The sequence below is a fragment of the Polyodon spathula genome, chromosome 9, assembly GCF_017654505.1.
Source record: "Polyodon spathula isolate WHYD16114869_AA chromosome 9, ASM1765450v1, whole genome shotgun sequence".
Taxonomy (NCBI): Eukaryota; Metazoa; Chordata; class Actinopteri; order Acipenseriformes; family Polyodontidae; genus Polyodon; species Polyodon spathula.
The window spans coordinates 49449157-49475466 of record NC_054542.1 but is presented as its reverse complement, the minus strand read 5'-3'; the positions used below and the strand labels follow the sequence as shown (position 1 = coordinate 49475466).

Sequence of the window (26310 nt, the reverse complement as noted above, 5' to 3'; positions counted from 1 at the left end):
TTAAAATGATTCATGAGTGGGAATGTTATTTTTTTCTTTTTTTAGGCATTGATTACATGGTGCTTTATTCATGGTTAATTCAAGGAAACTTACAATTTTGGTTCACTATATGTGCATTATAGAGAGGGAGTTATTTTATTTTGCATTTCAGTCCATAACGCTCATATTGTGTGTGTCCTCGTGTTATAGCGAGGTAGCACTGTACGTGAAAGTTCAGAGTTGTGTTATGAAAGTCCGTCTGATTAACAATCATACATTTTAAGGGGGTATATTAGGGGATCACGGCAGACCCAAGAGACAGTATAGTTGATTGTAAAATCGAATTGTTGATTTTTGACTGTACGCTCACAATTGGTTTTGACTGTGCACTCGTAATTAAAATATGATATCTTGTTTGTATTCACATTCCATTTGCCAGGGATTATGTAAAGTGTTAAGTTTGTATTCACAATGCAATTACATCCAAATGTGAAGTACAAAGACTGAATTACATTTGTAGTATGTGTGTTGTGTTGTATTTAATTGTGTGGATCTGTAGCAGGTGTTTCCTAATCACTGATGGTGTTCTTAGGTGATTCTGAAAGGATCATTGAGTGTGTTAAAACATCTATAAAAATTAATTCATCACCATATTTATGCCTACGTATTTGCAACAAATAACTATTTTAACTGCTACTTACCCATGAGCCAGCCTTATTCCAGCTACCCTCCAGTATTTAAAAAAAAAAAGACTAAAAATGAGGAAAAAAGTTACAAGAAACAGATGTCTACAATTATTTATTTCAGCAATTTATTTATATATATATATATATATATATATATATATATATATATATATATATATATATATATATATATATATATATTATATTTCTTTATTTAAATAAGAGAATCAGTCTATGAAATTCTGGCATGTGATTGGTTAAAACCTCATCACATGATCAAAAATAGACCCAAGTATTGCCCCTGTGACGCTGTTTATGGTCAATAGTTTTATTACAAATTCCTTCAAATCACATAATGTTCTTACTCTCTTCACACATCAAAGCAAAATGGTGGACAACAGAAAATAAATTACAAAATATACTACAAAACAGCTTGTGGCTTCAGGCATTATAGCCCCCTGTTGCTAACTACAGTTCTTATTTCGGGTGCCATAGTTTCCCACTATACACCTATTCTCCAGTACATATTTCCTATAGTAAATATGAACTGGAGAGAGGGGATAGAGTGGAAAATAACTGCCCCGAGGGAAGACTATTATTACTGATGGGGCTATAATGCCCAAAGCTGCAGGGTGGATGTAACAATAATCTTCCCAAGGAGCATTTAGTTTTCCACTATGAGCTGAGCCTGCAGTACATATTTAATATATGAATCAAATAAGTGAGGCAAGGTTGCATGCAAATATGACTTGATATAGTTTGTTTAAATATACCTAATACAGCATCAGTAAATAAATACACACACACACACACACACACACACACACACACACACACACACACACACACACACACACACACACACACTTAATCCATTTAATCTATGTCTCTCCTCTGCCTGCACCTACCTCACATGGAAAGGTATCTGAATTATGTTGCACCAATATTTACATAATTTTTCATAAAAACACCCGACTTTACACACCTGGTAAGCATGACGGTGAAGTACTCCAAGATCAGGGCCTGTGAACCTAGGCATATTTGATATGCCTATAGCAACCAATACTGAACAAGGAACATATACTGTGTGCCTATATCAACCAATACTGAACAAGGAACATATACTGTGTGCCTATAGCAGCCAATACTGAACAAGGAACATATACTGTGTGCCTATAGCAACCAATACTGAAAAAGAAAAATATACTATGTGCCTATAGCAACCAATACTGAACAATGAGAATATATTGTGTGCCTATAGCAACCAATACTGAACAAGGAACATATACTGTGTGCCTATAGCAACCAATACTGAACAAGGAACATCTACTGTGTGCCTATATCAACCAATACTGAACAAGGAAAATATACATTTTACAAGTGGAGAATAAAACAAAGCAGTAATGCAGTGCTCCACAAAACCAATATTTTAAAATGTAGTATTACTGGGGTGTTGGAGCTGTCGACCTTTTCACGTTTTAATAAAACTAGGAATAAAACCTTTATGAGCAGGTAAGTCTCTAAATATTTATATTGACAGTACAAAATTAACATTGTCTTTTAGAAAAAAAAATAAAACAAAGTGATGGGAACTTTGCCCAAATTTAAGCTGGTGTCGGTGCAAGTGCACAAGTCCGTAACGATATTACTGTGTGCCTATAGCAACCAATACGACAATTGGGTGAAATTTGCCGGTTGCCTGCTATATGGGACTGACCTTGAGTTTGTTTAATTCTACCTATCTGAACAAGGAAAACGTAACTTACCAAGACGGAGGATATTCCTTTCAGCCGGCTGGGGAATAAAAATGACCTCTATTGGCCCTGACAGGGCAACGCACAGTTCTGTGTTGCATATCGCCCAAGGTGGGGGTTAGCCCCCGGAACCCTATACTTGTGTGCAAAGGCACTCGTCCACTGCCCCCCTCTGAATTCCCTGGAAGCCGTCCAAACTCACTGTGGGCCAAGCCCCAATGACTGCCAATCATAAAGAATTTAATCATCTTATGTGCAATGTTAGCAACCCATTATAAAAATAATGAAGTATTTAACCTATCTTGTGTGCTCCTTATGAGCCACCCATTAAAAAAACACTGAAAATATTTAACATGTTTAAAATAAAAAAGATTTCTTTGTGTTGATTGAGAATATATTGTGTGCCTATAGCAACCAATACTGAACAAGGAACATATACTGTGTGCCTATAGCAACCAATACTGAACAAGGAACATCTACTGTGTGCCTATATCAACCAATACTGAACAAGGAAAATATACATTTTACAAGTGGAGAATAAAACAAAGCAGTAATGCAGTGCTCCACAAAACCAATATTTTAAAATGTAGTATTACTGGGGTGTTGGAGCTGTCGACCTTTTCACGTTTTAATAAAACTAGGAATAAAACCTTTATGAGCAGGTAAGTCTCTAAATATTTATATTGACAGTACAAAATTAACATTGTCTTTTAGAAAAAAAAATAAAACAAAGTGATGGGAACTTTGCCCAAATTTAAGCTGGTGCAAGTGCACATTTTCTGAGAGGAATAAAACAAATTATTGATTGGTTGATTGATTGATTGATTGATTGATTGATTGATTGATTGATTTGCATGTATTTGAAAGAGTCAACCCAAACTGTAACAAGAATGTTTTTTTTTTAAAAAAGCAAACTAAGTGAGGATACTGTACATGTTGTATGATTTGCACAACTCAAAGATAAATGTAGGTCAGAGTAAGTGAGTGAGGAGCTCTGTTGTTGCAGGAGGATAAATAAATGGCCCATGTGTTCTGTGAAAATAAGGAAAATTAATAATAAATACATCCGTCTCAATGATCCATGTGGGGGTGTTTAAAACACAGCAGCACTCGATCAGACTTTATTCCTTGTAACTTTCCCTTCATCTCTCGAGCGCATACATTCCCTTACATAAATCACATTTAACAAAAACTGGTAATTTCATTTAATAAACGCCCAAGGTTAATACACAATTAACTGAAGCAGTCACCTGCAAAGAGATGAAGGTTGTTTTCATAAAGATTAAAAACCATCAAGCTTGTCCAACAAGCTAGTCTTAATTTAAAAACATGATATAGGCAGCAAAGTCGTGATTTGGTTCTTACTGACTTGTATTGTGCAGCTTAATTTTCTGTTTACACAATAGAGATCATCTGTAACTTGAATCACTCAAAGATCCTGAGCCATAGTAATGACTCCAGCAAAGACAGAAGAAAGCATGGACAAAAATGACTGTGACACAAGACAAAACATTTTTCGCAAAACTAGGGTATGCCTTTCCACATGATGGAATGTTTCCGATGTTTCTGAACACAAGCAGAAATTGTCCATATGCGTTGTTAAGGAAGGGCACTCGAAGCTCATTCCCTCACACTGTTCCTTTGGTTGGTCATCTTTTCTGAGGGAAAAATTCACTTGCAGATGGAAATTTTTGAATAATGGTGAGGGAGGGCTGCAGCCCCATGGAATACAAAGGGAGAGCTTGATGGAAGCCATTTGATTTTCAGCCAGCAACAAATGCAAATGTCCCAGGAGTGCTTTATGATTGTATTATTTGTCTATGTATTTTCTTTAACTTAAGGTGATGTCAGGATAGGGTTAATAAAAAGATATTTCTATGACCTTCCACAAGACAAAGGCAATTCTGTGAAAAGTTACTGAGAAGGAGATGGTGTGTGTTTTACTCTGCAGGTGCTCAAGCACCCACAATGAAAAATGTGCCAGTGCACAGCACCCGAGAGCCACGACCGTATTTGTTTTATGTGATAAACGTGATTAATGATCTGTCATTTTAAAAAAGTTGCCCTGAAATCAAGCTTTTAAACTTGTACTGTTAGGTGGCAGTAGTACATTTCCGTGGCTGCACAGTGTCAAAACTGAAGGATTAGACCACTACACCACGATTCATGGTGAGGCGATGTATAGTAATCCATCAAACAAGAAAAACAAGAAGGACACTCAAACCCCCCCCCCCCCCCCCCCGGTATTCCTCGAATTGATTTAGGGCTATCTGGAACTAAACTGTTTTCTACATTTTTTAAATCTTTTTCCTAAACTGTCACTTACACAGGTTACACTGCGTTAGTGGAGCTATTCCTCAAGCCTGTATTTGTTATTGGGCAAACAGTTCAAAGTAGGGTTCAATCCCACTTTCCAGGGCTCGTTCACACGCACACTGGTAAGTGGACTAATGGTTTTGGTTGGCTCTGTGCCTGCCAGCATGATGTATAATTTAATGGCTCAGACTTAACTTTAATTCCATTAAGAGAGCATGATGAACTAATCTATTACTGTATATTATTCCACCAAGTTATGGAATGTATACAAAATACATACACTGCAGGGGACAGCTTGTGGACATCCTACAGGTGGTGATCATCAGAGGCTTTTTTTATTGACAGTTATTTTAAAATAAGATGTGTTCATTTAAGTTTCCCTGTGTGGAATCCCATCTAAGGTGTTATATATGGTTACTGTGCCTGCATGTTGATCCCAGCTTTAATAAATGCTTTCTCTTGTGGTCACAGATAAAGTAGTATGATCTAAATCACTGGGAACATTTTAAAAAAGACGAGATCATTAGCTTTTAAATTGGTTCACCCAGTAGGGGAAAATGATGTGCTAACAAGAAAAGCCTTGACAGGCCAACACTCAAAAACCTGTTAATAATGACCCACCCAGCAGCTGATTTGCCATTTGTTTTGCTTGCTGTGATCTGTCTTGACCAATTTCAGCACAACTTGCATGATCATGTCTTACAATTGCTACTGTAAGCCTTTAAAAACACAAGGATGGATCACTTTATGTGCAGTATATGGATTAGAAATGAACAGTGGCTAGGCATTGCAAACCAAAGCTCCTCAACTATTTTCTATGCTGCTTATGTGAATGCACATATATACAGTATAAACCATTAATGAAACAGACTAGTAACAAATTATTTAGGCACACTCGAGTCCTTAAGGTGTAGCTAGTGCATTCAGAAGTCTATTTATTTCACAGAGGATGAGATTCCTCTTGAATTTCTGACATATCCTTGGCTTCACATTCCATAGGCTGCAATACTACACACCTGATTTTATTTGTAAGGTTTGATGGTCCTGGCTCCTACTTGCCCCATAATGCCACTGTTTTAGCACTTTCTTTTTCACTATAAGGAGGAACACAAATAGAACAGCTTCTCAACTACAGCCTTGTAAAGGAGGAATAGCAAACCTGTGTTACAGTTTGAGGTTACATTTATTTATTTTTGAATGCTAAAACATACTATATCATGCAAAGCATATGTTTTCATATTTATTATTGGGCATATTCATCCTGTTCTTTTTATTCACTAAAGGGTTAAAATTACAATCAGGCATATTATGAGGACACTGAATTCATGAATTGCTTCCCAGCCTCAAGTGAATAACTCAGAAACAAAACAACTCATTAGCGCAGTCTGGAATTCCAAACCATCCTTCCTGCCTGCCTCATGTTATCAGACATTATCAATGTGCTGCATTCACTGGGACTGCAATGCCTGGCAAGAACTATGCTGCACTGCTATTATTATTGCAATAATAATAATAATAATAATAATAATAATAAAATAATAATAATAATAATCATGTTCTTGAATTTTAATTTGTCCGTCGTTTTGATCTGCTCATGTTGCCAGTTGGCGTGTACAGTCTGTGTCAAAGTCATTTGTGATGATTAACTACAGGTGATCGTGCATGAAATGGATTAGCATCTTAGCCCATTGAATAAAGAGAAAGCTTGGTAACCCAGAGGTAAGTATGTGTTACTAGGCTGATGTCAGGATAATTCACTTTTCAGCAACACTAGGGATTCCATAAATATCACCCGGTTTGCACTTCCATTAGCTACATAGGCCTCAAATGTGCAGTTTGAAATAATTCCAGAAATCAGGTGTTTTCATTTTAAAACATGAGGTCTGTGTTAGATTGAAGAGGTTCCTCAGTTTCTATGCCTCAGGATATCCATTGTACTTCCTGGGTTATTTCACCTCAGCAGTGTTTATTGCCTCAAAGCGCGCTATTGGCTGAAAGCCTGTGAGTAAATGGGGGAAGCAACTGGTTGATTAATATTGAAAGTAAAATATCATAAAATGTATCTTCAGAACTGCTCATCTGAGACCTATGTAGCTAATGGAAGTGCACAGCAGACAATTTATTGGATGATTTTGCTACCTACAATCATTTTAAAGGGGATTTATTTTAGGCTTGCAGCGATACCTGACTCACACAACTAGATATACAGCATTACACCCAACCTGAACAGTACTAGCAGGTCTAGTGGTGTGTGGTCTTCATGAGCCAGTATGATCTGATCAATTGTATAATCTTGGAATTGGCATTTATTTAACAACTCACAAGTCTCTATTAGTTACTGTGGAAATGCTGTGTAATCTAAGGGGGAAATGTAATTTATCTTTGATTTGATTGTCTTTCTTCCCCCAATCCTTTATAAAAGTCACCTAAGAAATGTTAACTAAATTGAAACTACTTTCAGGTTGCACAATGGCTTTGGAATAGTCCCACTTTAGCTCTATAGTAAAACTCTAAAGGTAATTTTTTAGGGTTGTTTAGTGTGGTCTTTGCTTTAAATCTTCAAATAAAGTAAGACAATATTGTGGATTTGCTTTTTTATTCTGCTGACTTGCCTTCCTTTTTTAATCTTCCCAGACCAGCTTATCTTCTATTGAGAGGACTAGGACAGTGGTCAGAATCGCTAGCCAGTTAAAGGTGAGCTGATTTCCAGCAGGCATCTATCTCATTGTGGACTCAGGACTACAATCTGCCACTCCACCCTCCGGAGCTACCATAGGCACCAATCAGTTTCCTCTGCAGTGACCTCCTGTCATCACAAAAGTAAACACAATCCTTCACAGAAACTATGTTTCTGACACAAGAGAACACTGTATTTAAATAGCATTTCATTGTTTGAAAGAGAAATCTAAATCCCTATGCAAAAATACACACACACACACACACACACACACACACACACACACACACACACACACACACACACACACACACACACACATATATATATATATATATATATATATATATATATATATATATATTAACACAATTCTATTTGTTCCTCTCAGAATAAATACTGTCTAAATGACACAGCTTAGTGGTTAATAAAAATGATCTAAAGCATGCTATAATAGTTCCTCCAGGTCCTGTTTCTTTATATCATTTCCTTAATTAGATAATAGGTAAGATCATAGTACAGTATGAAAATGAAATGTTACACTTAAACAAAATTACAGTAACAGAATACACAATTAAAAAAATGAATTCCGGCACACATTCATAATATGCCATTTAAATGACTTATATAAAATTAAAATGATTGAACAAAAATGAACAACAATTACAAAAATATTTTGATTTTACACATTCCTTACAGAATAACACCTTCCTTAAAACCACACTGCATTTATAATATGCAGAATATGTACAAAACTTGCTCCCAGATTTCTTAATTATTAATTAACCTGCAGTTTCATAACCTGGGGAAGATATGACCTGATATATACTGCAGTAATACATTTGATACTGGTTTTCCATGCGCATTATGATACATGCCCCCATTAGAAAGTATTAGTCAGCATAGCAGTCCATCCACACTAGTTACAGAACTGGAAGAAAACACTAGATGTGACACAAAAAAGTTATCCACCTATAACTCCAGCACAATGAATTGCCCTATCTCATTTTCAAGGGAGTGATTTCCATGGGCAAATTGTCTAACAGAAGAAAAATACTTAACCAGCTGTCATCATGCAATGTGGCTTCTGGAATCCCTGGGAATTTCAATGAGAATCCTACAGCATAACAAAACTGAGATGTGTGTGTGTGTGTGTGTGTGTGTGTGTGTGTGTGTGCTGAAAGACAAGTGCACACATCAGTGGCAGCACACAAATTAATAGAAATTGCTGAGTGTGAACACCTGTGGCAGGGTGGAAGCCCTGCCGGTATGAAACAGGCATACTTTGAATGTAGGTTTGGCAGGGATGGGGTTAAATCCATTTCTCCCAACAATCACAGGTGTGGCCTCATTCCCTCATTAGGTAAGTTAGTGTTAAATGAAGAATGGCCACATATAAAAACACTTTGTTTGGAGAGTTTGCAGGAGGAAAGCCAGTGAAGGTGTTGCTCAGCTCGATGTTTGTGTGGCCTCAATCCCTCATTAGGTAAGTTAGTGCTAAATGGAGAATGGGGGGGGTGGGGTGTTTGGAGGAGGAAAGTCAGTGAAGGTGTTGCTCAGCCCGATGTTTCTAAGTGTTTCTGCTGTATTGTATCCTTCTTGTGTGGTTTTTTTAAACTCTTTATTTTGGCCCTTGTGCCCGAGATGCCTGGTCACAGTGGAGGTGGTTCTGTGCTGTACCTGCAATGACCACGCTGACGTTAGAAAGCTAATTGCAGCCACACACACACACACACACACACACACACACACACACACACACACACACACACACACACACACACACACACACACACACATCTCAGAAGCCAGTCTGTTCCATATATGTTCCATCAGGGTGCGTCTGAGGTGGAGCGGCATCACCTGCAAGGAAATGGTAAAATTTCACACTGTCACACTGATCAATCAGCGCTGCACACAGAAAGACTCAATCCCAGGAAGACATACAGATTTAAACCCAAGAAGGCCTGTACTGTATGGGATGACCTTGAATAGCAGCAGCTTTGCAGCTGAAGATCAGAGCTCTTCATGGATGTCCTCCAGGACTGACACAATCTGGACCCTCGCAGATTCCATGCCCAGGCATGCTGAGGCATTGAAGGACAGTTACGGAATTCCAGCCAGATTTTAAGAGAGCATATGCTACCTTTCTCCATTCCTGTTCCAGCGTGAGATTCCAAAGTAAAAGTGTGTTCTCTGCGGCATTGCAGTAGCAGCTGTTTATACAGGATGAGGAGCCAATGAAAACACATCCCAAATAGTTAGTCAAGAGGGTGTGAATGTCTTTCCATCTTCAGTATGAAGACAGTAGCTCTTTTGGAAACACACCCATACCTAAATGACTAGTGAGCATTTGAATGTTCACTGTCTTCCACAGAAAGCACAGTCTGCCTGAAACAGTGTATCAGTGTTCTTTTGTGTTAAAACAATGCATTCTACATTATTCATGCTTGTGTTGAAACTAAGTTTTATAACAAGTCTGTGCTTTTGATGCACCCTGTGTGCTTCTGCAGGTGAATGTGCCTGTCAGCCTCCCTTTCTCTACTCCACCATCACAGAGCACAGAGACTGTTATCATACTACCATCACAGAGCAGAGGGAGGCTGTTCACTGAGTATAAGAGCCTAGCAAATCACCTAGTATATCAGTAAGCTGTGGGGCAGGTAGAATGGCGTTAGTTCAAAGTCTTTAATGGCATCTCTTTAAGACAAATGCAGCTGGGCAATGTCCCTCCTTCCTGACTTGTATCTATCACTGATTTGTTCTGAATACTTTAAACCCACCCCAACTACTGAGTGTCAGCACTTTCCTATATTTGTATTGGAGACTGTTTGTCAGATATATAATGAGATTGCAATTAGGAATGGAGGCTTGTTTGCTAGATATAAATCTGTATTACAATTAAGATACAGAGGGTTTAAAACAGAAGATGAAATTGTGGCAAAATGTAAACACATGCCTACACACAAAAAAAGAGAAGAATATGCCTGTGAGCATAAGGATTTAATTGTGGAAGACAGCAAAGGAAAGCAGGTGTGCAGCTACTGTTGAGTTACTATACAATTTTTGACAGAAAAAATTCCCAAGCATTTTGGAAAGTAACAGAAAACAATAATTTCATATAGTACATAAAAATCGAAAGCACTGAAAAATAAACAATTGACATAAAACTCAAAAATAGCTAAAAATAAGCACCAAAACATGAAATGAATAAAAACCGACAAACAGAAGCACTAACTATAAGTAGGGCTGTATTTTTTCCTGGTAAAAAAAAAAAAAAAAAAAAAAAAAAAAAAGAAAAAAAAAAAAAAGTCATATTTCACAACATTTGATGGTCTAAAAAAATATATTTTAAGATGTTTTCCTATTAAACATAATGAGTGTCATGTATCATGCGTTTGTGACGGCATTAAGGCCATAGCACCGAGTTTATGCAGGACTGAAAATTGTCTTATTTGGGGGCAAAGAAAAAGTTGCAAATCATCTGATAGTAAAGAGTATTAAGGCAGCGGTCATATTCATAAAGTATTTCTTATGACAGAAAGTGCAAACTCCAAACCTTCCTGAACAACTCAGGAACAGAGGGAGAGTGCTGAGGATAAAATTATAGCTTGATACCGGCTATTACATTATGTACAATTGTTTATATTCGTCGTATAATAAACTTGGTTCATTACGTTATCCTTCTCATTGTGTATATTTGGTCTTATCTGTCGTATAATAATAATATAATATAAAGTCAAAACACTTAGTCAACGCGGGTCATTTCTGGCTCTCTAAATTACCTACATATTGTACAATTGAGGGATCCCATTCGGAGGGGAGGCGCAGATTTTCAGAGTACAGGAAAATGTGTGGCTCGGCAGAGCGCTGCAGTGTGCAGTCTTTTGCTATGCGATGTGCTTTTTTTTTTTGTTTTTTTTTTTTTTTCAGCGCAAGAGTACTTTTAAAATGGGAAATAAACAGATAACTTGGATATTTAAAGAATGGAAAAATTAACGCTTTAGAAGGAGAAAATATTGTGGATGAGGCAGTGAAAATCTGACAGCTTTGTATATGGACATGTGCATAGCAAGCAATGAACGCAAAGAAACCGACAATACATAAACTGCTTCAATATTTGACAGCTGTTAAATTTCATTGATTTATTCGTAGAAATACTGCTTTAAAAATAGTTCTCTCATGATAGTAATGTTATCTAGTGCAGGGGTATTCAACCTCTGTTTGAAACTGTACCCCTTCTGTCGGGATGTTTCATCTGAAGTACCCTCACTGAATGTACCACTGTTGCAATAAAAGGCAGCAGGGGTGTCCTTTCAGAAAACCCATGCTGTTGGGGGTGGGGCCAAGTTCTGTCACCATTGAAGATTCTCTGTCCCAAATAGCATCATGAATGAGAAAAAAATAGGCTGTAATTGGGCCAGTTTTATTCTTGAAAAACATTATACACAATGTGCAATGCAAGTATTATTAAAGCACGCCGCTGGGTTATATTATAGTAACAGGTGTGAAATGTTACGGTCTGCGTTTTCATGGCAACTTTTGTGTTTTAAACTCTGCTGCCAGCTTCTGATACCAAGAAGAGCTAGGGGTAAGAATGCTGTTCATCTCTATTTTAGAGCGTCCACCCAAATACATCTCACCAGATTTGATACATACTTACAACCTCGAATTAAGTTTGATGCATTCCACCTGCTTTCTACAAAGATACAATATAAACCAGTGAACACAAACTGCTAAAACAGCATCACAATTCTCTGAATGTCAAAATATGTAGCAAAGTGGGTACCTAATTAACAGTTTTTCCACTTTTCCATAACAGTCTGGGACTGACAAACATGTCTTTGGATGCACGGGAATCTCTTTCTAAACAATTGTATCTAATATACATGTTAATTATGTTTACATTTATTTACTTGTTTGTTTATGTATATATGTATGTATGTATGTATGTATGTATTTATTTACCACGCTAACCAAGCAACAATAACACAGGAATAACACACTGTATACATATACAGTATGTGATAGGATAGATTTCGTGTCAATAACCACAGCCTTGGAGTAGCTTCTTCCAGTACTAGTTATGTTTTCCTTTTGCGGATGAATATTGGTTTAAGAAAGATATGGTGCCGCGGATGAAGACTCCGTTGCCTGAGTCCTTATGAATATAGTCCTGCAGTCAGTGAGGTTGCCTGCGCTCCAGTCTTAGTGTAATCGCTCTAACGAGCTACAGAGAGGCAGAGAGAGAGAGAGAGAGAGAGAGAGAGAGAGAGAGAGAGAGAGAGAGAGAGAGAGAGAGAGAGAGAGAGAGAGAGAGAGGAAGGGAGCGTGAGAGAGTCTTGATTTATTTTACAGTACACAACTTGCTAATAACAGGAGCTGTTCAACACTGAACCAGTTGAAAATGATTCTCAACCTGCTCTATTTCCTCGGATTGCTCATCTGCAGCAGTCAAGGTAGGAGGAAATCTTTCTTGCCATGAAGTTGTGCGATGTTTGATTGCATTCCTTGAAATATATTGCTTGGAAGGGCAACGTGCTTTTGAAAGAGAACTGGTTAAAGAGAGTGACGGATGAGACTGCGGTGTTTTGTAGTTTTCGCAAATTGTATAAACAAAATAAAAACGAGCTTGTTTGGAGATATTAGCAATTGGTTGGATTGGAGGATATATATATATATATATATATATATATATATATATATATATATATATATATATATATATATATATATATATATATATATATATATATATATATATATAGATCGAAGGTTACAACCATTGGTTTGGTTGCTGCTGGTCTTGGTCTTTTGTGCCAGTCCCATGAATGCACATTACTCTGAATTGTAGCTTGCTTGATGCCTTCTAAGTTGTAAACTGGTATGACCATGTTGAAATCTGTGCCGTGACTTTTGGCCAGACTTGTGGCCTTGGGTACCAGCATCACTGATCCAGTGTCGGGGTGGAGGGAAAAAAGAGGATTTCTGATCAGACTTTTAGTGATAAAAAGTGCTCGTTGAATAAGAACAACAAGGAGACGTCAGTATAAATAATGCATACCTTTATCACTAGTTGTGAAGCATCAGTCATCATGATCTTTCGCTGTATTTCATTTCTGACTAGTACTGCACACGCCGTCTACTTGTTATCAACTCGATATTGATGAAGGAATTCATCGTTGTGAAATTCTTTTAATGACCAGTTAACCGAGTCTTAATGACGACAGACTAATTAATAATTTATTGTTATACACACACACACACACACACACACACACACACACACGCACACAATCTATCTATCTATCTATTTATCTATCTATTTGTAAAATAACAGATTCTTACTCGAGTTACACAAGTTATTATCCATGTTCTACAAAGTAAGATATTATCTAGCTTGTGCAACCCTGTAGAATGCATATATAGATGCATGATAAGCTACTTGAGGTGATGCCCTACCGGTTTCAGATCCGTTTAATATCGTATGTGTGTGTGTGTGTGTGTGTGTGTGTGTGTGTGTGTGTGTGTGTGTGTGTGTGTGTGTGTGCGTGCGTGCCTGTGCGTGTGCGTGTGCGTGTGTTTGTTTAAGCATGCTTTGCAAAATGTTTTTTTTTTTTTTTTTTTTTTTTTTTTTTTTTTTTTTTTTATGAGAACAGCCAACACGTGTACGGTTTCCAACGATCTCCAATAGAATGACGTTTGAGACTGCATGGTTGGTCTTAAATATCGATTTCTGTGAAAAGCAAACATCGCTTCTCTTCGAATATGAATCCTTATCAATGGCTGCAGGTGGTGGTAGAGTGCTACGTATGGATACACTGCAAGCGTATGAGTGGGTGTTGCAGCTGAAAATATGTCAGTTCCTAGGGAGTTGGCCCTAGTTGTTCGCAATCGTACTTTTTGCTTGTTAATAACTACCATTCCTTATTTCTTTCAGATCTGTTCGTCATTCCTAAATACTTTGTGTTGGTATTGATGTGATTTTGGTTGAATTCTTATTCTGTAACATTTTCTTTTTTTTTTCAATTTCCAAAATAATCTCAAATTCTGTTATTTTTTCATGTACAGTATTTCTATAAACCAGTGATAGGGTTTAATATAGCAGCTGGGTATCTAGCACCATGCTTGTTTGCAATGTGTACATTTCATGTTCTAACATTTATCCTCCTCAATACAAAGATCTGTCTGATTGAGGAGCAGCAGTAAGACTCATTCATTTCATCAAGACAAACATCTCCCTGATTGAGCATCAGCAGTAAGACTCATTCATTTCATCAAGACAAAAATCTGCCCGATTGAGGATCAGCAGTAAGACTCATTCATTTCATCAAGACAAACATCTCCCTGATTGAGGAGCAGCAGTAAGACTCATTCATTTCATCAAGACAAACATCTCCCTGATTGAGGATCAGCAGTAACACTCATTCATTTCATCAAGACAAACATCTCCCTGATTGAGGATCAGCAGTAACACTCATTCATTTCATCAAGACAAACATCTCCCTGATTGAGGATCAGCAGTAACACTCATTCATTTCATCAAGACAAACATCTCCCTGATTGAGGATCAGCAGTAAGACTCATTCATTTCATCAAGACAAACATCTCCCTGATTGAGGAGCAGCAGTAAGACTCATTCATTTCATCAAGACAAACATCTCCCTGATTGAGGAGCAGCAGTAACACTCATTCATTTCATCAAGACAAACATCTCCCTGATTGAGGATCAGCAGTAACACTCATTCATTTCATCAAGACAAACATCTCCCTGATTGAGGATCAGCAGTAACACTCATTCATTTCATCAAGACAAACATCTCCCTGATTGAGGAGCAGCAGTAACACTCATTCATTTCATCAAGACAAACATCTGCCCGATTGAGGATCAGCGGTAACACTCATTCATTTCATCAAGACAAACATCTCCCTGATTGAGGAGCAGCAGTAAGACTCATTCATTTCATCAAGACAAACATCTCCCTGATTGAGAAGCAGCAGTAACACTCATTCATTTCATCAAGACAAACATCTGTCTGATTGAGGATCAGCAGTAACACTCATTCATTTCATCAAGACAAACATCTCCCTGATTGAGGAGCAGCAGTAAGACTCATTCATCTCTCTATATGAGGTCAGTGCAAGGACCTTGTAGGCCATTCCACTCCAATATAGAACATGGTTGGAATAAAGACCTGGACTGGAACAACCAACTTTGCTCACTCCTGATCTAGTACCTGTCTTACAGGATTAACTGCATAGCCACCCTACGTACGGTGTGTAAGCCTTAACGTGGTAAACATTATGTGTGTGCATAGTTGACTTTAAAGCTGAATGCCCAGAGCTGTGGAATAATAATAAACATGGAGAGTACTTATAGACAAGAAGGATCAGATGGACATAGCTAGCTGACAGCATGGACAAGTAACATCAGGCTTTTAGCTATACTTAATGATTTGAGTATTACAATAGAAAAAAAAAAAGACTCTTCCCCTGGAAGTAGCTAAGAGTGTAATAGCTAAATGCTCATTCCTTAGGGAACAATTGATTACACTGTTGAATGGCAAGCTTTGTCATACTGTTAATTGTAATAATAATGATAGTAATTTTGCTATGCCCAGAAATAACTGTGATGGAACCCGTCCAACTCAAAGTAATCCAGAGGCAAACCTCAATCTTGGAAATAAATTGGTAGCAATCACTTCTTACGACAGCAAACCTACACATTAAAACACAGCTCTTCATCTTCCAATTCACATAATGGTCCATTTATACACCAAATCATTTCAAACATTTCAAGTTAGACATTAGTTTATAAAAATTATAATCTATTCTCATCCATCGTTTGACTAGCATCTTAAAAATCATAAGAACATCATGGCTCAAATAACCTTCAACCATGTTTTTCCTGCTCTTGTATGTTGCCATTTCAGCCTGCCCTAAGATAAAATTTGCTATTTGATCAATGGATTTATTCTTTCTTTTAAAATGAACACCAAAAATAAATACTGTTTCATTAAAATGTAGGTTAAGATCCTTAAAAAGTACCTCTAAAAAAGTAAAAAGTGCTTGTAAAAGGGTGAGAACACAAAACAATGAAAATCAGTTTCTCTTTGGGTACAGAATGGACAGGAGTCAGACACTGAATTGTTAATAACACTAATAAAAGAGTTAACAGCAATGGCGGTGTGTAACGCCCACCACTGCAAATCTCCTGCCCTTTTATTTAACGGCAGCTTATATATATACTGCTCCCGGCCGGCTCCATGTCACCCCCCACCCTCAGTCTGTCCCTCCAGTGTGTGTCGGGGAGCTGCCTGAGCTGTGCTTGGTGCTGGACCTTCACACACGCTCTATACAGGATCTTACCCTTGACAATGTCCAGAGAGAATCCTGTTAGTCCATTTATGCTCAGCAGAGGTCCCGGGGGGCTGGCAATATGGTTCAGTGCAGGGGACACAAGCAGTCTTGGAACTAGGGGCTGTGGCTGAGGGATCTGATGATCATCAAAAAAAGCCTTCAGGAGCAAAAGCCCCTCCGAAGGTAGAGCAGCACGGATCTGACACAGGAATCTGTCTACACAGCACAGCGAGCGCAGCCCCAGCACCGCGGCAAGGCTGTCTGGACTCCGCCAGCAGTACTGTGGCAGGTCCAGCAGGTGGCCCAGCTGTGTGACTCTGGCTCTTACCAGTAGCTGAGTATAAGTAGGGAAGCTGGAGACCTCAGATTCCAGGCTGGAATCATAAATAATGGGCATCTCTAGAAACCAGTTCAGGGTGAGGGAGACCTCCTCTGGCCGTGCCCTCAGCAGACTCCAGGCCCCCAGCAAACTCCGGTAGAAACTGGGCAGCCTTGATGTATTCAGCCTGTTGGTGTCCATCAGAAAAAACTGATATCCAGCTGGAGAGCCCCCACCTCTCTCAGCAGGGCGCAGGCCAGCGGTCTCCAGGGCAGGGTGTCCGGACCATACAGCAGCTTTTGAACCGACTGGAAATGTCAATCAGCCCCTGCCCGCCCTCCTCCTTGGGCAGGGTTGTGGGTCTGCACTCTGTCCATTCCCCTATAAGAAGAGCACTGCTTTTTGCCCAGTTTATTTTAGCAGTTGACACAGCCCCATAGTCTCTTAAAGCAGTACTTAGACCCCTGGCATCCTCTTCGCTCCTCACTATCACCACAATGTCATCAGTGTATGCAGCGAGTCGAATAGGAGCAATGGGACAGTGTGGGAGAGACAGTCCGCTTATAACTCTCCTCAGCTCGTGCAGCAGTGGCTCAATTGCAATGGAGTACAGCATCTCTAACATAGAGCAGTCCCTGTCTGATCACCCTCTGCACTTTAAAAGGAGCACTTAAGCCACCATTCATTTTCAGCACACTCCCAATGTCACCATACACCACCTGAATCATGGCTAAAAAAGCAGGGTTGAAACCAAAAGCCTTCATTGTACTCCACAGATACTGGTGTTCCACCCTGTCAAAAGCCTTTTCCTGGTCTAGAGAAATCAGCCCAGTATTGAGACCCAATAGCCTAGAGACATCCAAAATATCCTGAATCAGAAAAATATTATCATATATTGACCTGTTTAGAACACAGTACGTTTGATCAGAGTTGATGACATTATCTCTTTTAGTCTCTTGGACAGGATTTTATAATCGGCACACAGCAAAGCGACAGGTCTCCAGTTCTTTATGTTCCAGTTCCCCCTTTTTTGCCAGCAGTGTGACCACTGCTCTCCTGAAGCTGAGGGGCAGCTTTCCTTGGGCCAGACTTTCTTTGAATACTGTCAAGAAGTCCTCACCCAGCAGGCCCCAGAACGTTTTATAAAATTCCACTGGGAGCCTGTCGATGCCGGGGGCTTTACCATTGCTCAGCTCTTGCAGAGCAACAGAGAGCTCCTGTAGCGTGAGCGCCCTCTCCAGGCTGCCCTTCTCCTCTTCAGGTACCTGTGGTAGATCTCTATGTAACTGCTGTGTGCCTTCCTCGTTGTCCTACAGCTCACTGGAGAACAGCTGGGAGTAAAACTCTACCGCTCTCCCTCGGCTCTCCCCCGGCTCACGCAGCTCCTGCCCTGATGCTGAGCGCAGGCTGTGGATCAGCTTGCTCTGACCCCGTTTCTTCTCCAGACCAAAGAAATACTGTGTGCTGGCATCTACCTGTGTCACACTCTGGAACCTGGATCGAATGAGCGCCCCCTGTACTTTTGTGTCCAACAAGTGATTTAATGGTGCTTTTTTGTCTTTAAGGTTTTCAATCTGCCTACTATTTGTGGTGGTCTCCAGGTCAAGCTGGTGAATCACAATATCAATTTCTAGGGCTCTCATTGACTCATTGATGCTCTTTGTGACACTCACAGTGTACTGCTGACAGAAATGGCGGATCTGCATTTTCCCCACATGCCACCACTGCCTTAGTGAACTAAAAGAATGAATCTGTTTTCTCCACCTCTGCCAAAAAAACTAAAACACTCCTTAAAATGAACATCATGCGTTAAAAGTGTGTTAAAATGCCAATGAGAACTCCTTGGTTTTAGGGATGGAATTAAAACATTACAAATTACAAGACAATGGTCTGATATTCCTGTGGGGGTTATAAAACAAGAAGTATAAATGCTAAAATGGTGTTTAAAACAATAAAATCGGTCTGTTCTAGCTAGGGAGAGGGTGGTATCCCTAAACTGCAACAATGTATATTGCCTTTTATCACCATTAAAATTCCTCCACATATCTACTAACTCCCACTTCTCCACAATCCTGCACATCTCCCTGGCAGACTGGGTGTGAGGCTCCATGTGGTTCCTGTCTAACTTATCATTTGTAGTGCAATTAAAATCCCCTCCAAGAAAAAGATAATCTTCAGAGTTAAAATTGGACATTGTAGTGTTTAAAGATGATAAAAACTCCATTCTCTCCCTTCTATCTGTAGGCACATAAACATCAATAAAAACTACGTTTTTTTGTTCGACTGCAGCTTTCACTACAATCAGCCGTCCCTGAATGATCTCATCAACAATGAAAGAATGGGGTTTAAAACCTTCTGAAAATAAAACCTCAATTCCTGCACTCAAAGAAGAGCCATGGCTTAAAATAACATCCCCCTTCCACTCCTTAATCCACTCAGTCTGATTATTCACATCACTGTCTGTTTCTTGTTAATATTCAAGCTGCCTAATTTTAGTTCACTCATTGGAATTAAAAAGGGAGAGAAAAAACTGAAAAGAATGGCAGATAAACAGAGATAAGAAAGATTAAAAATTGACTTATCCTTTTAAGTTTCTGTTTTTTGACTATACCTTATCTTGTTTAAAATATTCTTAATCCTCCACCTCTCCTGATCACCAAAATTGTCGATACCCGAGTCTTTCTTCATTAAGTGTTTCACTGAATTAACAAACATCTTCATATCAGGGAAATGGTCTTCAAAAACCACATTCCTCTTACCTTTTGTTTTCTCTAAAAAATCCTTAATTCTCTTAAGGCTGTACCCTCCCCCAAAATCCTGACTTGCTGCCGAAGCGATAGATGAATCTGTAAACCCCCCCATGCCATCTCTATCCTCAGACCCGGAGGATTCCCCGCTGTTTGCCCCGACCACGCTGGCTCTGCGGCTCTCTGTGGTCTGCTTCCTCTCAAAGTTATCCGGCTCTTGGGGCTTTTCTTTCTGCCCCATCTGATCAACGCTGTCGGTGGCAGGACCTTGATCTGCTTTTTTTTGGCCACTGTTTCATCAACTGATTTCCTACTTCTCTTTTTTTTCTTTGGCATTTCAAATTTCTCCTCCATTTCTGTCTCCCCACCCACTGTTTACCTGCCCTTTTTCTGCTTGTGAGCCAGTCGGCTCCTGGGATCCCTCGGCTTCGTTATGCCCATCAGCCTCGGTGTTTACCTCTGGCTGTGTACCTAATACCTGTGCTCCCACACCGCTACTCTCACCTACCTCTTCTCCTTGATCCTCGGCACTACTGCCCTGACCACCAGCCAGACTCTCAGCGGCTACTTCACCCCCCCCCCCCCCCCTTTGCCTGCGGTTTGGGCTGCTGCTGCTGCTCACCGGCCTCAGGAGCTGCGTTTCGTCCTTCAGCACTCAGACCAGCCTCAGCCTCTGGCTCAGCCTCTCCCCGCTCGTTTTCCCTGTCTTGCTTGGGACAGTTTTTGACAACATGCCCCACGTTTCCGCACCCGAAACACTTCATAGAGTCCAAAGTAACAAATATAACATAATAATAATTTTCAATTTTAAACTTAAGTACAACATTTAGATCTTCAATTATATTATTTAGAATCATGTATAGCTGCCTTCGGAACGAGACGACATGCTTCAGCTGCGCAGCTTTACACCCCAGCGGGATTCTCTTGATTCCAGATACAGTCTGCCCGTATCTGGCCAGTTCCCTCTCTAAAGTTTCATTCTTTAAAAAAGGGGGGACATTTGATAACGTTATCTTTCTTGCTGGAGCAGCTATGGGTAGCACAGGTGTAAAAGTGCCTTTCAATACTATACCCTGTTCTACTAAAACATTTACCAGCTCCGTGCTGGAGAGAAAAACCACAATTGCACCGTTCATTTCGGCGGCTGAGCTAATGTTTTCACATTTCACAACCTCCCTGACTGCCAACACACACATTTCCAGGGAGCAAAATTGTTCAGGGGCGATCTTAACTCCATGCCTATGGGTAAGTTTTTCAAACGAAGAACTTGGGGGATACTTTCCCCCTGAATTTGCCATTTATGCACTGGAAAGGCTGACAAAAAGTCAGCCCTCCTTTGAAAACACCACCCAGCACTTTAAAATTATCTTTTGTAGAACAGTAAGTCAGAAAACAAACGAAACTGAGTACAGACCTTCCTCACAGCAGCTCACTCAGCAAAAACACTCCCAGCATGCAACACGAGAGAGAGAGAGAGAGAGAGAGAGAGAGAGAGAGAGAGAGAGAGAGAGAGAGAGAGAGAGAGAGAGAGAGAGAGTGAGAGAGAGAGAGAGAGGGTATTAGTTAAATCAGTTAGTATCAGTTAGAGTCCTAATAATGTCATAATTATACAGAAGGCAGTAAAGACTGTAAAGTCCAAGTGAAAGATTATACAATACATTGCATTGTAATGGATTGGTTAAATTATTTCTCTTTTCGCTCACCCCAGTTGCTATGGAACTGACCAGTCAGGGAGAAGGAGTGCTTGTCATGTGGAGACGGCAATGAAGGAGGAGTGACTCCTCGGTAAAGAACATTCTCTGTCCAGACCTCCAGTGCGAGGAGGGCTGAAGGGCAAGTTTGTATCCACACAGTTCAGCTGCACAGGTCAAGTCTTCAGGTTTGTTAGCGGGGAAGTTTCAAAGCAATCTGGGTGGAGCGTGGAGAGCTAACCCTCAGGACTGATTTCTCAGGGTGGATCTTCCACTAACTTTGGCTTTAAGAGTTCTGTTGATAAATCCACAAAGTGGTGGCTTTTCAGACTGCTAGCTACTATTCTTAAAATAAGAGTGAGGAGACATCTGTGCAGAAGATCACAGAAGAATTTACCAGAAGCTGAAAATGGTGATAACTCAAAATTGCTGAAACAGAACCCATAACCACTGAGAAATAGGGAAGTGTAAAAATGTCTTATACATGATTATAAGTTAATGTATGAGATACTGGACCAATAAGATCAATCATTACAGACTGCATCAATGTTTAAGTATCCTGACCCAGATCTTGCACCAGCATCTTGTGTATCAGAGTGGGCCTTGGTAACTTGGTACAGCTTGGTAACTACTTGATAGAGCACCCAATGTGGGGATTGTTTTGGGACATCCCATTGTAATGGAGTACATCTCATTGGACATTTGCTTTTTGGTGTAATGTTTTACCTGTCTTATTCAGTTATAACAAATGTTAGCGAGCGAACGTAGTCATGTGGCAACCTTGGGATTGTTGTAGCAACGTCGACAGAGCTCTTTGACTTGATGTGTTTAATATGAGACGTTTAAATGCTTATGGTTTGATCGAGGAACCAAGCTGAGCAATACTTTTAGTGTGATTAGAACCAGTATCTAAACTACAGATATTATTTAAAAATATGTTCAGGATGGTCATGTCCATACCAAAGCAGCTCCACAGTGCCTCCCGAATGGCATCAGGACAACAGCAGGCTCTTGTTTCTCTCCAGTCCTGCGTGCTCATAACTACAGTAGCTGACAGGCTGCCAGTATACATGCAGTTCCTTACTGAAGTGTGGTTTCATTCCTCTTAACATAAACCGCATATAATTTCTGTACAGAGGCAATTAACTAGTACTGTACTGTGCCTTGGGCTACAATCTAAAACCATCTCTCGTGGGTCAAAATGCTAATCCTCACCTTTTTTACTGCAGGAAAAATAGAACCAAACACAGTGAAGAGTCCAGGGTACCAGTAACTATATATGGTGTCAGCTCATTTGAAAAGTGCAGAGTTTGCTGACAGCGTTTCTGCTGGAACATGTACGGTGTGGATGAGTTGGGTTGTATGAATGGAGAGAAGTTTGAGAGCGATACTCTTTAGCAGATAATGCTTCATATAGTCTGCCAGCTGAGTGAGGTGCATTATTTTTGGAAAGTTAAAAAACAGCCACTTGGGCAAATGCTATTTTCACAGTAAAAAGATGCACAATCAACCACACATTGATTCATACTGTAGTCTGTCACTCATAGCTCTCTCTCACACAAACACTGTCCACCACACACACGCACACATACATGCACTAAGCACGTCAACAATTTCTTTCATAAGTTGCTGTTTCATCCGCTATCCAGCTTTCCTGGGAAAGAGAGCTACAGTGTTACATATGAACCATGTTGGGGGCTAAATGAATCATATATGAATGAACATAAGTACAGTGTGTGAAATAGTATTGTTTTCCTTTTTTACAGTATTATTTTGCAGTTAATTAAAAATGTAATGCACATGTAAAGGTTGAAAATTTGCATTGAAAAAGTTTGGTTACTATATACACATGCATCAGAATTGTACAGTACACTACAGCAGCATGCTGAAGGTAGAATATTTTCTGTCTATTTAACATTTTGTACAGCAGAGGCAGCAGATTTTGAACCTTTTGTTGTGAATCAAGGTGCTTGCATGACAGAATTGTATTAATTATGATGTCAAGCAGGAGGGTTTAAATAATTCAATGGGTCCTCACAGGTCACCGAGCAAACAGTCGGCCCTCCATGTCATTTAGGCTTTGGCACACGGTACTAACCTTAGATATTCAGCTGTGAGGAGTGGATTGTTCCTGTTGAGGGAAATCCCTCTTATTTCATTTTCCACACAATGGAATAACAGGGTCTTCTTATGTGTTTTAATAAGCACAAGAGGGACTGAACTCTTTTAATGAGGATCTGGAATCAACAAAGGGAATCCCAGAGCTGCATGCCTGTTAAACTGACCCCCTTTGGGGACGGCTGAAAGAGTTCCTGCTTTTTAAATAACAGCTGCTAATGGCTGTAAATAGCAGTGAGGTCAGGTGTGCAGGCTGTGTCTCTGTGTTGCAGCTTGTGTCTCCTCAGTCAAGGCCATGCTCCTAAAGAATCAACATATGAGAACATTGGGTAGTAAGTTAAACGGGACTGGTTCATTTCAACTTTTATAAATACTGTCCTCCGCTGCGTTGAGTCTTGCATCCAATATGTACATTGAAATGCTTTTATACAACAAGATGGAAGTGCTTGCAAGGTTTCATAAAATAATTGCTAATCTTGTGTTAACACAAAGCAGTCTCCTGGTGCTGATGTCATCTCTTGATACTACCTGCATTAAAGATCACTGCAGGTTTAGGAGAAAAGACAGCAGACATGCCATTCAGCACCCACAGGGTTAATGGTTCTGCTCTGTGCTCACCTGTGCTGGCACTGGAGGCCTTCTGTAAATAACACATTGCCTCCTGTCGCACTGAGCTTCATAAACAGGCCTGGATTTAGAGATCTGGTGATGTAACCTCTTTTTGTCTTCTATCAGGGTCCAATTCATTTCACCTGCCAGCTCACACCTCAGGGTCACACATTGAGATAGCAGCTAAATTGAAGCGAGAGGTAGCCTGGATTGCTTGATGGTTAATAGCACAGGCTACAATACCCCTTCAGCTCTGTGAAGTCTCAGTGTGTTTTTGTCAGAAAATAGCAAACTAGAAGATGTGAGAGATTTTTGATTAAGGGGGTATTAAATTGTCCTTGGTGTCTGGGCTAATTGTCTTGACTCCAAGCCAATTCCTCTCAACCCACCAATGAAAGCGCCTCTTATGGTTGTTAGGAGTGTCGTCTTGTTTAGTGTCAGGCCTGAGTGGAGCGCTGGTGCATCAACATTCATCATAAGTACTGCATGTATCCACAAATGATATCAAATACTTTTATTTAAATAATCTTATTTCAAATATGTATTTTTTTAATTTAGTTCAATTTACTTACTGCATACCTCTATGCCACATAAAAACATACAGACAGTCAGTTTTAAAATTAATGAGATGTGACATACATCTCCAGTGTGTGTGTGTGTGTGTGTGTGTGTGTGTTTTTTTTTTTTTTTGCTTCACATAGTTCCATGCAGGGATTACAGTCATTAAAAAAAAAAAAGAACAAAATGTATCAGTGTGATCTCTACAGCACAGTGCATCTGAATTGCTGAAGTCAATGTACTGTGTGCTTGTTTAGCATCGCTAGTAGGCCTGCCCGTTGTTAATTAATGGTGAATAAGGGAAGAGAGGCTCTATAACTCAACTGCTGTGGGTTCTGTTCATTTGATTGAAACAGTGGCTGATCTAAATGCTGCCGCTGTTTAGACCCTTATAGCAGGAATATTTTCCTACCTAAGTGCTGATGTAACACTTGAATTTAGGGAGCCGTTATAAGTGGTTATAAACAATAGCAAAAACAAAAGAAAAACACAATGGCAAAATGTATGATAGTCTTATTATTTCTAAATATATTCTATAATTCTTAATAACATGATTAATAACATGGTCATACATTGTTTATAATCACTAACAGATCCCTAAACTAAAGTATTACCAGTTCTAATAGTTTAAGTTATGACCTTTTAAACAGCACTGTTTTCATCTACCACAGTGAATTGAAATAGAATAACTTTACAGCAAATATTACAGATACTAATTTGCTAATGACAAGTTAAAATAATGCATCCCCAGCTCTCAGCGTTAAACATTGCCTTGCACAATATACAGTGAAAGTAAATATGTTCTATCAATGATATGGTTTAGTATGAATACCACATAGTGCTTTCCCTGGCCCATGAGTGGCTAGTATACACAGATTTGAATGTATATATTGTATGATGTTGGTGATGCATATATGTAAGGAGTTTTTTTTTGACATTTTTGCTGTGGTCCAATAATTAAAGCACTGTATGTGCCATCTTTATAGAATGCTCGTCCAGTCTTTGAAAGCTGTGGTCCAGTGATTAAAGCACTGTGTGTGCCATCTTTATAGAATGCTCGTCCAATCTTTGAAAGCTGTGGTCCAGTAATTAAAGCACTGTGTGCCATCTTTATAGAATGCTCGTCCAGTCTTTGAAAGCTGTGGTCCAGTGATTAAAGCACTGTGTGTGCCATCTTTATAGAATGCTCGTCCAATCTTTGAAAGCTGTGGTCCAGTAATTAAAGCACTGTGTGTGCCATCTTTATAGAATGCTCGTCCAATCTTTGAAAGCTGTGGTCCAGTAATTAAAGCACTGTGTGTGCCATCTTTATAGAATGCTCGTCCAGTCTTTGAAAGCTGTGGTCCAGTGATTAAAGCACTGTGTGCCATCTTTATGGAACGCTCTTCCATTCTCCCTTAGTGCAGCATCCTCAATAGCACATTTTCAAAGACTTCTGTTCTAACATGTAGAGACTGGTGGTTTCTTTGATTGTGGCATGTCATGATGTCTTTAAA

General features: G+C 39.5%; 1 protein-coding gene across 3 annotated transcripts in view; it reads left to right on the top strand.

The window, feature by feature from the left end:
* Positions 1 to 12724: 12724 nt before the first annotated feature.
* LOC121320984 (neural cell adhesion molecule 2-like) overlaps positions 12725 to 26310 on the top strand; it is a 289130-nt gene continuing 275544 nt past the window's right edge. For all 3 annotated transcript variants that reach the window (XM_041259855.1, XM_041259854.1, XM_041259856.1), the window contains exon 1: positions 12725 to 12871. In XM_041259855.1, coding sequence (XP_041115789.1) covers positions 12820 to 12871 — 52 coding nt within the window. In that variant the 5' untranslated portion in view covers positions 12725 to 12819. The remainder of the gene's footprint in view (positions 12872 to 26310) is intronic.